We start from the raw sequence: 12,663 nt of genomic DNA, 5'->3' as shown, positions 1-12,663 counted from the left end.
GTCTCGGGAACATGCGGCCGAGGAGCACGCCTCGGGCGAGCTGGCCGCGCCGAGGAGGTGGTCTCGGGAACATGCGGCTGAGGAGCACGTCTCGGGCGAGCTGGCCTCGCCGAGGAGGTGGTCTCGGGAACATGCGGCCGAGGAGCACGTCTCGGGCGAGCTGGCCGCGCCGAGGAGGTGGTCTCGGGAACATGCGGCCGAGGAGCACGTCTCGGGCGGGCTGGCCGCACCGAGGAGGTGGTCTCGGGAACATGCGACCGAGGAGCACGTCTCGGGCGAGCTGGCCGCGCCGAGGAGGTGGTCTCGGGAACATGCGGCCGAGGGGCACGTCTCGGGCGGGCTGGCCGCGCCGAGGAGGTGGTCTCGGGAACATGCGGCCGAGGAGCACGTCTCGGGCGAGCTGGCCGCGCCGAGGAGGTGGTCTCGGGAACATGCGGCCGAGGAGTTCGTTGGCCTTCCCCTACAGGGACCTTAGGTCCGCATTTATGATAGGGTGTTCGTTGGGCTTCCCTGATGCGACGAGTGAGGGTGCGGATGAGCTGTCGGCCGGTATGGGGAGACGAAGGGACGTCTCTCTTGGCGGGATTTTTCCTATATAACTGGTGCACTCGGCCCGTTTCACGATTCTTGCTGCTGAGCCTTGGACCTCGTCGTCCCTTCTGTCATCGCACCTTCTCCTCTCGTACGCCGTCATTCCCCAATCGCTCCCTCGTCGTCTCTCTCGTTCATTTTCAAAGTCGGTAAGGATGTCCCTCTTGCCTGTCTCTTCACCTTTGTCCCTTGATAGAGTCCGGGAGAGCACGCCTCCGCCCTCCCCAGACGAGGAGGCGACGCGGGCCCTTGAGGCTCTAATGTGGCCGAACGACCTTGACTCGGTGGTGAGTGGGTCGTCGCTGGAGATGCTTCGGGAGCGTTTCCACATCCCGGGGGAGTTTGTCCTGGTTGCGCCTGATCCGGGGCAGCGGTCATACGACCCGATCCCTCGAGGTTTCGCGCTGACCCAAGATGCCCTAGAGGCTGGGTTGCGCCTCCCTCTTCACCCTATCATTGTCTCCTGTCTTTCTTTGTGGCGGATTTCGCCTTCCCAGGTGGCGCCTAACTCATGGCGCTATCTAGTAGCATTCTTAGGGGAATGTCAGTATGCCAACATCACCCCTACCCGAAACCTCTTTCTCTCTTGTTTCCGCCTTCTTAAGGGGCCGGGGGGCTATTTCGTATCAGCCCGGGTTGGCTTTCGCGTCGGGGGAGCCCCTTCGAACAACAAAGGGTGGAAGGGGCGGTTTTTCTATGTTAGCTGGTCGAAGGATTGGGGCTTCGGAGTTCGGTGGGCAGTGAGGGTGATAGATAACACAGTCCCGGATTTGAACGACGAGGAGTGTCGGGATCTGAAGAGGCTTCGGGCAATCCTTCCCGGTTCTCAGGCCATCCGAGCTATGACCGAGGAGTGGCTGGCCGAGGCGGGTCTTAGCCCAGCTTTCGGGGGTATGTTTATAGTGGGTGTTCCCTGTGTCTTGTTTGCTTCCACAATTTTTGATGGTTTGCTTGTTTCCTTTGTAGGAATGAAGCTTCTGTCACTCCGCGGTGGTCGCTCATCGTCGGCTCCTTCCCCACGCCCGTCCGCTGCTTCCTCTCCGCGCCCCTCAGCCGACCCGTTGCCCAGCTCGGTGGATGCTCCATTAGAGATTCCGGAGGGGCGCCCGTCAAAGAAGGCAAAGACGGCTGGTCCCAGGAAAGCCAAGGCGGGGGCCACCCCTTCGTCAACCGTGGGCACAAAGCAGACCATTCGGGACGAAGGGCCTTCCCGAGTTGATGGGCCTAGCCAAGGGGCGGCCGGGAAGAGGTCGACCCTGCCTACGGTGGATGACCTGTGCGGGCTACGCACGGGGGCCGACGAGCCCCTATGGTCGTTGGTGATGGGCGAGCTTCCACCGGGGGAGGCTTCCGACCCGCTAGTCGCCCGCTGGGAGGGGCTGTCCCGAGGGGACAAGGTATGGGCCGGGGGAGATCCCTCGGCTGCTTTTCTTCGGGGCGTGCTCCACCTCGACCTGGCTCGGGACCTATACACCTTGCCCTCGGAGGCCATGCTCAATAAGGCGGGGAGGTTTCTGACACTGGTGAGTGTTTTGCTAACTCCGGGCGTCCCTGTGACCGTGCGCTGACCTTCCTTTTTCTGTGGTAGGGCTTCCACTACTCGACGGCGCTGATGGACCGAGTGCGTGATGCTAGGCAGGTAATCTGGAACCTCAGCGAGCACAACTTCGAGTTGTGCCGTCAGCTAGAGGAGGTTCGCGCCGGGTCGGGCCCAGAGGCGGTAGCGGCCGCGGAAAAGCGCGCGACTGACTCTGAGGAGGAGGTGACGCGTCTGAAGGCAGAGCTCGAGCAGTCGGGCAATTCGGTCAAGGAGCTTCAGGAGTTTCTCCGTTTGGATCGGGCCGAGCTTCGCCTATTGAAGTCGGAGGCGCTTGGCCTTACCAAGAGGGCGGAGAAGGCCGAGGCTGAAGCCCGCGCTGCTTCCGATGCGCTAGCCGAGGAGGTTCGCCTTCGCCCGTCAAAGGATAAAGAGGCGATCGAAGCTTATAAGAAGTCCGAGAACTTTGAGCTCAAACTGACCCGAATGGGGCGAGTATCCTATGAGTATGGATATAGAATTTCCCTAGGTCGCTTTGGCTCATGCCCTCCCGGCTCCGAGGTGGAAAGGGACCCGTTCGCCTCTCATCCCGTGGACCTGGAGGTGGACATGCCGGAGGACGTGCCATTCGACGATCGCCCAAAGACTCCAGGAGACTGAAGAGTTTGGTTTTTGTATGTCAGAGTCGGGGTCGAGGGTGTGAGGGGTCTGTCTGTTCCTCATTGTTACGCTTCTGTACCCCCTTTGAAATAAAATGATCTTTTCTTCCGATTTCTGTGCTTGCATAGTGTCTACCTCTTCAGATGAAGTATTTCCTAAGGTTCTGTATGTTCCAAGTCCTGGGTACGGGGTCGCCATCCATTGTTGCGAGTCGGAACGTCCCTGGTCGGGACACTCCGATGACTCGATAGGGTCCTTCCCACTTTGGGGCCAGTTTCCCCCTTACTCGGGTCGGGTGGCTGACCTCGATTTTGCGCAGGACCAGGTCCTCTAGCTTTATTGATCGGGGTCGCACCTTCCGGTTGTAGACCCTCGCTACGGCTCTTTTGTAAGAAAGGGTTTTTCGGTGCGCGTCGGCCCACCTTTCTTCGAGCAAATCCAGGTTGGATCGGAGCCCTTCACTCGAGGCCTCTTCGCTGTAGCCTGCTATTCGCGGAGTCGGGACAGTTACTTCGGATGGTAACACGGCCTCGGTCCCGAACGTGAGGCTGTAGGGAGACTCCCCCATTGGGGTCTTGGGGGTAGTGCGCAGCGCCCATAGGACACTCGGGAGCTCGTCGATCCAGGCCGATCGGGCAGCGGACACTCTTCTCTTGAGACCGTCGACGATGGACCGGTTGGTTACTTCAGCTAGTCCGTTTGCCTGGGGGTAAGCCACCGAGCTGAACCTCAGCTGAATCTTGTGCTTGGCGCAAAACTCTTGGAACCTCCTGCCGGCGAACTGAGGTCCATTGTCGGTGACGATGGACTGGGGCAGGCCAAACCGAGTTACAAGGTTTCTCCACACGAACTTTTCCACTTGTGACTCCGTGATGGTTGCTAGGGGCTCGGCTTCGACCCACCTGGTAAAGTAGTCCACTCCTACGATAATGTACTTCCGCTGCCCGGAGGCGGGTGGGAGAGGTCCGAGTATGTCCAGTCCCCACTACGCGAATGGCCAAGCACAGTCGACGGGGGTGAACAGGACCGCCGGCCGTCGGGCGGTGCGGGCGTGCTCCTGGCATGAGCTGCATCGCCGAACGAAAGCTTTCGCGTCTTGGCGCATGGTCGGCCAGTAGTATCCCTATCGGAGTATCTTGTGCGCCAGGGCTCGTTCGCCTATGTGTTCCCCGCAGGCCCCTTCATGCATGTCGGACAGAACTGTCCAGGCTTCGTTCGGCTCTAGGCAGCGTAACAAGGGGCGCGAGAAAGACCGCTTGTACAACCGTCCTCCTTCTTTAGAGTACCATGCCTGCATCCGACGCAAGCGTCAAGCCGTGGTTTCATTGTCGGGTAGGGTTCCGTCCCACTTGAAGCGTAGCATCTCCTGTACCCAAGTGGCCGGCGCGCCGCCCGTGACTGTGGCGACGATCTCTATGGCTCGGTGAGGGAGCTCTTCGGTCTCGGGTCGGGCCTAGGGGGTCGAGCCGGACGCTAGTTTTGCCAGAGTGTCGGCTCACTGGTTCTCGCTCCTGGGAACATTCGACAATTCAAAATGGGCGAACTTGGTGGCAAGGCTTTTTACCTGTGCTAGATATTTCGCCATGGTCGGGTCCCAGGCTTCGTATCTGCCGTCGAGCTGCCTAGCCACCAGTTGTGAGTCGGTGATGACGTGTATGTCGGTCACCCGCATTTCCAGTGCCAGTTGGAGCCCCGCCAGGAGAGCCTCGTATTCTGCTTCGTTGTTGGTGGCCCTGAACCCGAAGCGGAAGGAGCGCTCAATCGAGCGGCCGTCAGGTGTCACCAGCACCAGCCCTGCGCCGGCGCCCTTTGCGTTGGCCGACCCGTCTACGTGGAGAGTCCACGTGTCACGCGGTGGCTCGAGTTCTTCGCCTGTGCTCGGGGTCAGCTCCGCGATAAAGTCTGCCACGGACTGAGCTTTGATGGCAGTGCGAGGTACGTACTGTATGTCGTGCTCACCGAGCTCCACTGCCCATTTGAGGAGACGCCCTGCAACGTCGAATTTAGACAAAACAAGCCGAAGCGGCCGGTCAGTTATTACCTCTATCGGGTGGGCCTGGAAATAAGGGCGGAGCTTTCGTGCTGACAGGACGAGCGCCAGCGCCAGCTTTTCGATTGGCGGGTAGCGTCCCTCTGGCCCACTTAGCATGTGGCTGACATAGTAGACCGGCAGTTGGTCGCCGGAGTTTTCCTTGACCAGAACCGAACTGACCGCATGCTGGGAGGCGGCGAGGTAGAGACTCAATCTCTCCCCTGGGGAGACTGAAGCGAGTCGGGGGAGGTTGGCCAGGTGTTGCTTCATCTGCTCGAAGGCCCTCTCACATTCCGTCGTCCATCGGAAGTTCTTCGGATCCTTCAGGGCCTTGAAGAAGGGGAGGCAGCGATCTCCCGATCGGGAAAGGAAACGTGATAGGGAGACTAGCCTCCCGTTAAAGCGCTGTAGGTCTCTGATCGTCCAAGGGGGCTGCATGTCCATGATAGCCTGGACCTTTTCTGGGTTGGCGTCAATCCCTCTCTCGTGTATGATGAATCCGAGGAATTTCCCCGAGGTTACGCCAAAGGCGCACTTGGTAGGGTTGAGGCGCAGGCCGAACCTTCGCAGGGTGTCGAATGTTTCAGCCAGGTCGGAAGAATGAGCTTCCGCTGTTCGGCTCTTCACGATCATGTCGTCGACATATATCTCCATGTTTCGTCCAATCTGGCGGGCGAACATCCTGTTCACCGTCCTCTGGTAGGTGGCCCCGGCATTTTTCAACCCGAACGGCATGACTTTGTAAAAATATACCCCTTGTTCGGTGAGGAAGGCTGTGTGTTCTTGGTCTTCGGGTGCCATCCTGATTTGGTTGTATCCGGAGAAGGCATCCATAAACGAGAGACGGGCGTGGCGTCGACTAGTTGGTCGATCTTCGGTAGGGGGTAGCAATCTTTTGGGCAAGCATTGCTGAGACTGGTGTAGTCAATGCACATCCGCCAGCTTCCATTAGGCTTTTTGACAAGGACTACATTGGAGAGCCATTGTGGGTACCTGGCCTCTTCTATGAAACCGGCCGCCAGAAGTCGGTTTACCTCTTCTCGGATGGCCAGTTGCCGATCTGGGTCCTGCCGCCTGGGCCTTTGTTTCACCGGACGGGCGTCGGACGAGATGTTTAGGTGGTGCAGCGCGACCTCCGGGTGGACTCCTACTAGGTCAGACGGCGTCCAAGCGAAGATGTCGGTGTTGGCTTGCAGGAGGCCGACGAGCTGCCGTTGCTCCTGTTCGGGCAGTCCCGACCCGATTTTGACTGTTTGGTCGGGCCTGCCTTTGATCAGCGGCAAGTCGATGGTTGATTCCTTCGGCTCGGGGCGGGGAGTCGGTTTTTTTCCCTCCCGGGGGTCTTCCAGCGGGGATTGGACCCTCGCTCTCTTGTTTAGCGACACGACAGTCAAGTAGCAGCGCCTGGACTCCCAGGAGTTCCCCGCTACTTCCCCGACCCCATCGCGGGTCGGGAATTTGATGGTTTGGTAGTAAGTTGAGATGACGGCTCGGATCTTGTTGAGGGTTGGCCGTCCGAGGATGGCGTTGTATACCGTGGGGAGGTCGACCACCAGAAAGGAGGTCATAACTGTTTTTGTCTTTGGGAAAACTCCCAAAGTTAGAGGCAAGGTGATAACCCCTAGTGACGAGATAGAGGCACCGGTGAACCCCGTGAGCGTCGAGCATACCGGCTTCATGCTCTCCTTGACCAGGCCGAGCTTTTGGAAGGCGTCCCAATAAAGTATATCGGCCGAGCTTCCGGTGTCGACCATGATCCTTCTTATTTGCGCGTTGGCGATTCTAGCTGATATCACCAACGCGTCATCATGTTCGGCTAGCCCAGGTCCCCCGGTCTGGAAGGTGACTTCGGGTCCTTTTTCATGTTTGGAAGCTTCGGCTCGGGAGGCCCTGGCGTGTGCTTTTCCGCCCGCCATGGAGTTCCCTCCGGACGCGGGCCCGCCGGTTATGACATCTATGTGCCGCTCGATGGGACCCTCCGGGCGTGGTGAAAGCTCCTTATCTGGCTGGAGGTATGGGCCGAGGTGCCCTCGGCGGATGAGCTCCTCAATTTGCCTTTTTAATTCTCGACACTCCTCGGTGTCGTGACCGGGCTGTCGGTGGAAACGACAGTATTTAGAGTGGTCCGCGAGTTCGCGCGGGCTCCTCATCGGGTGGGGGTTTTTGAGAAGGCCTTTCTCCTTAATGTGGAGAAATATTTCGGTCCGAGAGGAGTTCAGGCCCGGGGGGGGGGGACCTGGGTACTGCATCATTGAGGCCGCCGGCCCTACGCCGGGAGGTAGCGGGTTGTTGTTGCCGGGACTGCTCTGGCTTGACCCTCTTGCGCTCGTCGCGCCTCCCGACCATCCATGCTTCAGCAGCGATGAACTGGTTCGCACGCTGGAACATCTCGGGTACCGAGGTGGGGGGTCGCTCCACCAGGGACCAAAAGAATCGGGTAGGCCGCAGGCCCATCATAAATGCCTGCATCATCAAAGAAGGGTGAGCATCAGGCAGCCCGCGAACTTGTGTGGTGAAGCGGTTCACAAAGTGAGAAAGGGGCTCGTCCTCCCTCTGGTTGAGCCCGAGGAGCATTGCCATCGACGACTTCGGCTTGGCGTGAGCCAGGAAGTTAAGCTCGAAGTCTTTGGCCAACTGGTCGAAAGAGGCGATGGTTGCGGTCTTCAGATTGCTGTACCACGCTCGGGCTAGGCCTTGCTGGGTTGTTGGGAATGCCCTGCACATCAGGGCGTCGGACGTCCCGTATAGCGCCATCTGGGCGCGGAAAGCAGCTACGTGGTCCGCCGGGTCGGTAGCTCCGTCGTAGGCATCCAATGAAGGGAGCCGAAAATGCGGCAGGATCGCTTGCTCTTGAATCTCGGGGGTGAAAGGGGACCCCTGATGTTGCTCGGCCCCCGGGTCTCCCCTGGTTCGGCGAACCTCACGCTGCACCTCGTCCAGTCGGTGGCCTACGAGGCGCAGCTGGGCCCACAAGCCCTCCGCCGAGTCTGAAAGCGGGGCCACGGGCGTCGGGTGCGCCTCTGGATCCTCCGCTCCTTGACTCCCGGGTCGGGTCGACTGGCCCGGAGGTGAAGCGGGGGACTCGGGAAGCGGTGCGGGGGTCTAAGCGGCGGACCGTTGCCGTGGCGGAGGTAGGGTTGAGTGTGAAGACGTCGGATGGGAGACCAGCGGGATGATGGTCTGCATCACCCCCGTAAGAGCCCGGACCTGGTGTGAGGTCGTAGAAGGCTTCGGGTGGCACGGGTGATGGGCCGCCGGGATTGGCGATGGGTGGCGATAGACCCGGGTCGTTGAACAATCGCCAATAGTGCTCCGAAACTACAGCGGGGCGGTCGTCCCGAACCCCCTCCTATTGGGGATGTTCTTCTGTCGCGTCGGTCGGGTGAGACCTGACGGCTGGGGGTTCATCGGAGTGAGCCTGTTGATCGCTTGACATTCGGACGGGCCCTCCTTCTAGCGCCATTATGTTAGTGTAAACACCTTTTTCTTAGCCGTGACCCGGGGGATCGTCTCGGCTCGTTCGGGGGTCCGAATGGCGGGGATCTCCCGGGGCGTTGCTCGTCTCTACTAAGGCGGTCGGGGGCGGCCTCGATCTCGGGGAGATGCTACGACTTCTCCCGGGCGGGGACTTCTCGCCTGTGCGTCCGGACGGGGAGCCTCGGCTTGGTACCTGCACAAAGGTCGGGTCGGGGTGCTCGACCCGACCCCTCCGACGATCCCGTTAGAGAATGAAGTGGGGGGCGGTTTTTCAGTGGAGGAAGAGTTCCCTTTCTCCCCCTGGCTAGGGGGGTTTATAGGGGGGGCTCGGCATTATCGGGCGCGCCATCCCGTCGGTCAGGGTCGTGTTGAATCTCGGATTTTGATGATGAAGTCAATTGTCATTTGTTGTCTAATCTATGTGTTGAGATAAGTGTGCAGGATTAACTACGATGAAAGATAGACAAGCAGCAGGAGTTGCGCCAGAGTCAAGTTCATGATCACGTTGGGAGTTCGAGAGTTCGACGGAAGTTCGGACGGTCGTCGGAGGTTCTGCGAGAACAGATCCGAGAAGTCCAGAAGCTTGCCAAGCGAAGCTCGTCGGAACTTGCCAAGTGGATCGTCGCAAAGTCCAGGAGTTTGCCGGAAGTCCGCAGGAGCATCACCGAGGGTTCATCGGATGATCGACGGAAGTTCGCCGGAAACTCGCCGGAAGGAGCGATTGACGCACCGAAGCAAAGCTGCAGAAGTTGTCTTAGATTTAATCGTAGTTAGCACGTTGATTAAGTTGGAAAATGGGAGGTGATCCCATTGGCTTAATCTTGGGGCAATTGGGCCCCTGAAAGACTGAAATTGGGCCGAATGGAATGAACCATTCGGACCCTGATTGCACCAGGAGGTGCAACCGCCCAGGCCAGGAGGTGTCACCGCCTGGGCTAAGCCTCCCAGCAAGACTGGGCGGTGCAACCTCCCCAGCCGGGAGGTGGCACCGCCTGAGCTCAGTCTTCGAGCTAGACTGGGCGGTGCAACCTCCCTGGCACGGAGGTGGCACCGCCTGAGCTCAGTCTTCGAGCTAGACTGGGCGGTGCAACCTCCCTGGCAGAGAGGTGGCACCGCCTGAGCTCAGTCTTCGAGCAAGACTGGGCGGTGCAACCTCCCTGGCAGAGAGGTGGCACCGCCTGAGCTCGGTCTTCGAGCTCTGCCAGGCGGTGCAACCTCTCCAGTCAAGAGGTGCAACCGCCTGATCCCAGAATTCCGGGATTTGATTGTTTTGAGCTCCAAATTTGAATTGGGTTGGGGCCTATAAATTCCCCACCCATTCAGCACTGAAAAGATACAGACCTACATCGAAATCTTGATCTTTTCTGTGATTCTAAGAGCTCAAAAGTGTTGTAAAGCCTTTAAGTCTCCTCCTTCTGTTCTTCAAGTTTTCAGTTGTAAAGTGAGGAGAGAAAGGTCTGTAAAGGTTGTCTCCTGAGCCTGTCAAAAGGAGAGAAACTGTAAAAGGGAAGTTTGGCCTTCGCCTATTGAAGGAAGGCCCCTAGTTGACGTCGGCAACCTCGTCGGTGGAGGAAGCCAAAAGTGGAGTAGGTCAAGGCTGACTGAACCACTCTAAATCTCTGGTTTGCGTTTATTTTTGAGCACTTTATCATTACTGCAAACCTCCTTCATTACTACTGCTCTCTGCGCTTTCACGAACAAGTTTTAAGTGCTGTTCTTCCGAATCTGCATTCAGACGTAAATTCGTATTTTCGTACATTACAGTTTACGTTTACGTTTGATTCTGCAGAACTGTCTTCCGTGCTTTTACGAACGAGTTTCTTTGCAGTTTGCACTTACATTTTGATTTTAGTGATAACTGCAAACTGTCTTCTGCAATTTTATGAACGAGTTTCAACATTTAGACGTAAAACTGCATTTAGACGTAAATCGGCTTTCCTCGCACAATCATCAGATCTCAGTTCACGTTTACGTCTTGATTTCAACTGCATACTGCCTTCTGCGAGTATACAAACAAGTTTCAAAGTTCAGACGCAAATCTGCGTTTAAGACGTAAATCTGCGTTTAGACGTAAATCTGCGTCTAGACGTAAATCTGCGTTTAGACGTAAATCTGTTTTTTGCAGATTACTTTTTGAGCTATACAACAGTAGCACATTGTCTTTATACTTCTACTTAAACTGCTCCTAGACGCAAACTGTGTTTAGACGCAATCTGTGCTTAGACGCAATCTGCGTTTAGACGCAATCTGCGCGTAGACGCAATCTGCGCTAAGACGCAAACTGCGCTTAGACGCAATCTGAGTTTAGACGCAATCTGCATTTAGACGCAAACTGTGTTTAAACGTAAACTGCACTTAATCATAAGTAATCTTAGAATCGGCTTTTGCATCAAAATAGTCTTTATCGAACGAACGCAGCTTTCGTTTTTTAATCGCTGAAAAATATCCGCTGCACTAATTCACCCCCCCCCCCCCTCTTAGTGCTCTCGATCCTAACAGGTCGTACCTCTGATGGCGTCCGACATCGCCGAGGATGTTGCGTGGGGGACCGGGGGATCGTAGGGTATGGGCGAGCTTCAACCGTTACCTGCTTCTGTCCCGTCCGATTGTGCTGGGTCCACCGAGGGGGTTGTGTGCTCAGTGAGGCTGACGTCCGGACGCAGACCGTCACCCTCATTGCTCCCCCTGGGGCGCCGCGCCTGTCCACGTGCGGGGGATGTTGCCGGGAGTGGGGTCTGCCATTTTTTGTCATATCAGATGATTATAGTAGATACATATGGACTTACTTTCTGGCACAAAAAGTGATTGCTTTAGGTGTTTCTCTAAGTTTTGTAAACTTGTTCAAAATGAAAAGGGATTTATGATTTCATCAATTCGAAGTGATCACGGTGGTGAATTTTAAAACCATGATTTTCAAGAATTTTATGAATCTAATGGATACAACCACAACTTCTCTACTCCAAGAAATCCTCAACAAAATGGAGTAGTAGAAAGAAAGAATAGAAACTTACAAGAAATGGCAATAACCATGTTGAATGAACATAGCCTACCCAAATATTTTTGGGCTGAAGCCATAAACACGACATGCTATGTCATAAATAGAGTTCTAGTAAGACCCTTACTCACCAAAACTCCTTATGAGTTATCGAACAACAAAAAACCCAATGTTTTATATTTTAAAGTTTTTGGGTGTAAGTGTTTTATCTTGAATGAAAAAGATACCTTAGGAAAATTTGATGCAAAATCTGATGAATTAGTTTTTCTTACTTATTCTTCTATTTCTAAAGCATTTTATATCTTTAATAAAAGAACTTTAATTATAGAAGATTCTATTCATGTTATTTTCAATGAAGTTTTCGAAGTCAAGAAAAATGATTTTGATGATAATGTTTGTTGAATCTCATATTTTGATGATGAAACTAATTGATAGGTGTTTATGTCCGTCCGCAAAGGTCAGCCTCTCTAAAACCTCCCATGGTCCCTCGGGACCTACAAAAGAGAAAACGGGTTAGAGAAAGCATCTCACTCGGGATGCACAAGCAAACATTCCAGGAAACACTTCATAGACAATGCAAATTACAAATAGACTTTACAAGCTCTGAATGGTTGCACAACAAAGGGTCAAAATGATCCACTACAGATCGAAAATCTCTCATAAGTGTCAACATGACATAACCTTTATTTACAAGCGTATAGTGACCATCAAACCCAACTAAAATGGGATTATTAAGCCTTCGGCCATCTCTCTACATGCTGTGCAAAGCATGAACATACCAAAAGACATGGACATACATAAGCATTATATCAAATAGCCTATTTAGAAGTTTGTCCGTGACAGTCGGGCCGGAGGATTGGTCGACGTATCGACAGAAGGTTTCGGGTCATGGATTCGGGCATCGGATCAAGAAAAGCAGATATTATGCCAAGGATATCGGAGTTGCAAGGTCAATTGGTCGATTGGGCAATAAGCCACAAAAGAGGATGATGCGCCAAAGAATCGGACAAAGCGTTGATGGACCAATGACATGCCGGACGACATAATTCATGTTTAGTAATAATTTTCTAGATCGAAGTGTATTTTTATGTGTGTAAGATTAACTATGATAGCAAGACATAAAGCAAAATAAAGTCCTAGAGTCAAAAATGTAATTTCTTTGGGAGTTCGAGAGTTCGTTGGAAGTCCAAACGTTCGTCGGAAGTTCTGCCGAAACCAATCGAGAAGTCCAAGAGCTTGCCAAAGAAGCTCATCGGAACATGCCAAGAAGATCATCGTGAAGTTCAAGAGCTTGCTAAGAGTCCGTCGGAACATTGCCGAGAGATCGTCGGAAGTTTGCCAGAAGATTATCGGAAGCTCGCCGGAAGAAAT

The 12,663-nt window shown here is 55.0% G+C and overlaps 1 protein-coding gene across 1 annotated transcript; it reads right to left on the bottom strand.

Annotated features, from left to right (window-relative positions):
* Positions 1 to 2,927: 2,927 nt before the first annotated feature.
* On the bottom strand, positions 2,928 to 6,970 carry LOC135594623 (uncharacterized). Its single transcript, XM_065084963.1, has 3 exons — positions 5,814 to 6,970; positions 4,353 to 5,712; positions 2,928 to 3,773 (listed from the first exon to the last, which is right to left on the bottom strand). Exons 1-3 carry the CDS (start codon positions 6,968 to 6,970, stop codon positions 2,928 to 2,930), a joined length of 3,363 nt encoding a protein of 1,120 aa, XP_064941035.1.
* Positions 6,971 to 12,663: the final 5,693 nt, after the last annotated feature.

This window comes from Musa acuminata, chromosome BXJ1-2 (genome assembly GCF_036884655.1).
Source record: "Musa acuminata AAA Group cultivar baxijiao chromosome BXJ1-2, Cavendish_Baxijiao_AAA, whole genome shotgun sequence".
Taxonomy (NCBI): domain Eukaryota; kingdom Viridiplantae; phylum Streptophyta; class Magnoliopsida; order Zingiberales; family Musaceae; genus Musa; species Musa acuminata.
The sequence above is the reverse complement of the archived record's forward strand: the minus strand, read 5'-3'. Positions and strand labels throughout refer to the sequence as shown.

Coding starts and splice junctions, on each gene's coding strand:
- LOC135594623 (XM_065084963.1), bottom strand. CDS start 6,970: ATGAGGAGCCCGCGCGAACTCGCGGACCACTCTAAATACTGTCGTTTC. Junction 5,713..5,813: donor GGTTTCATAGAAGAGGCCAG/GTACCCACAATG, acceptor CTTGCCCAAAAG/ATTGCTACCCCCTACCGAAG. Junction 3,774..4,352: donor TGGCGAAATATCTAGCACAG/GTAAAAAGCCTT, acceptor CCATTCGCGTAG/TGGGGACTGGACATACTCGG.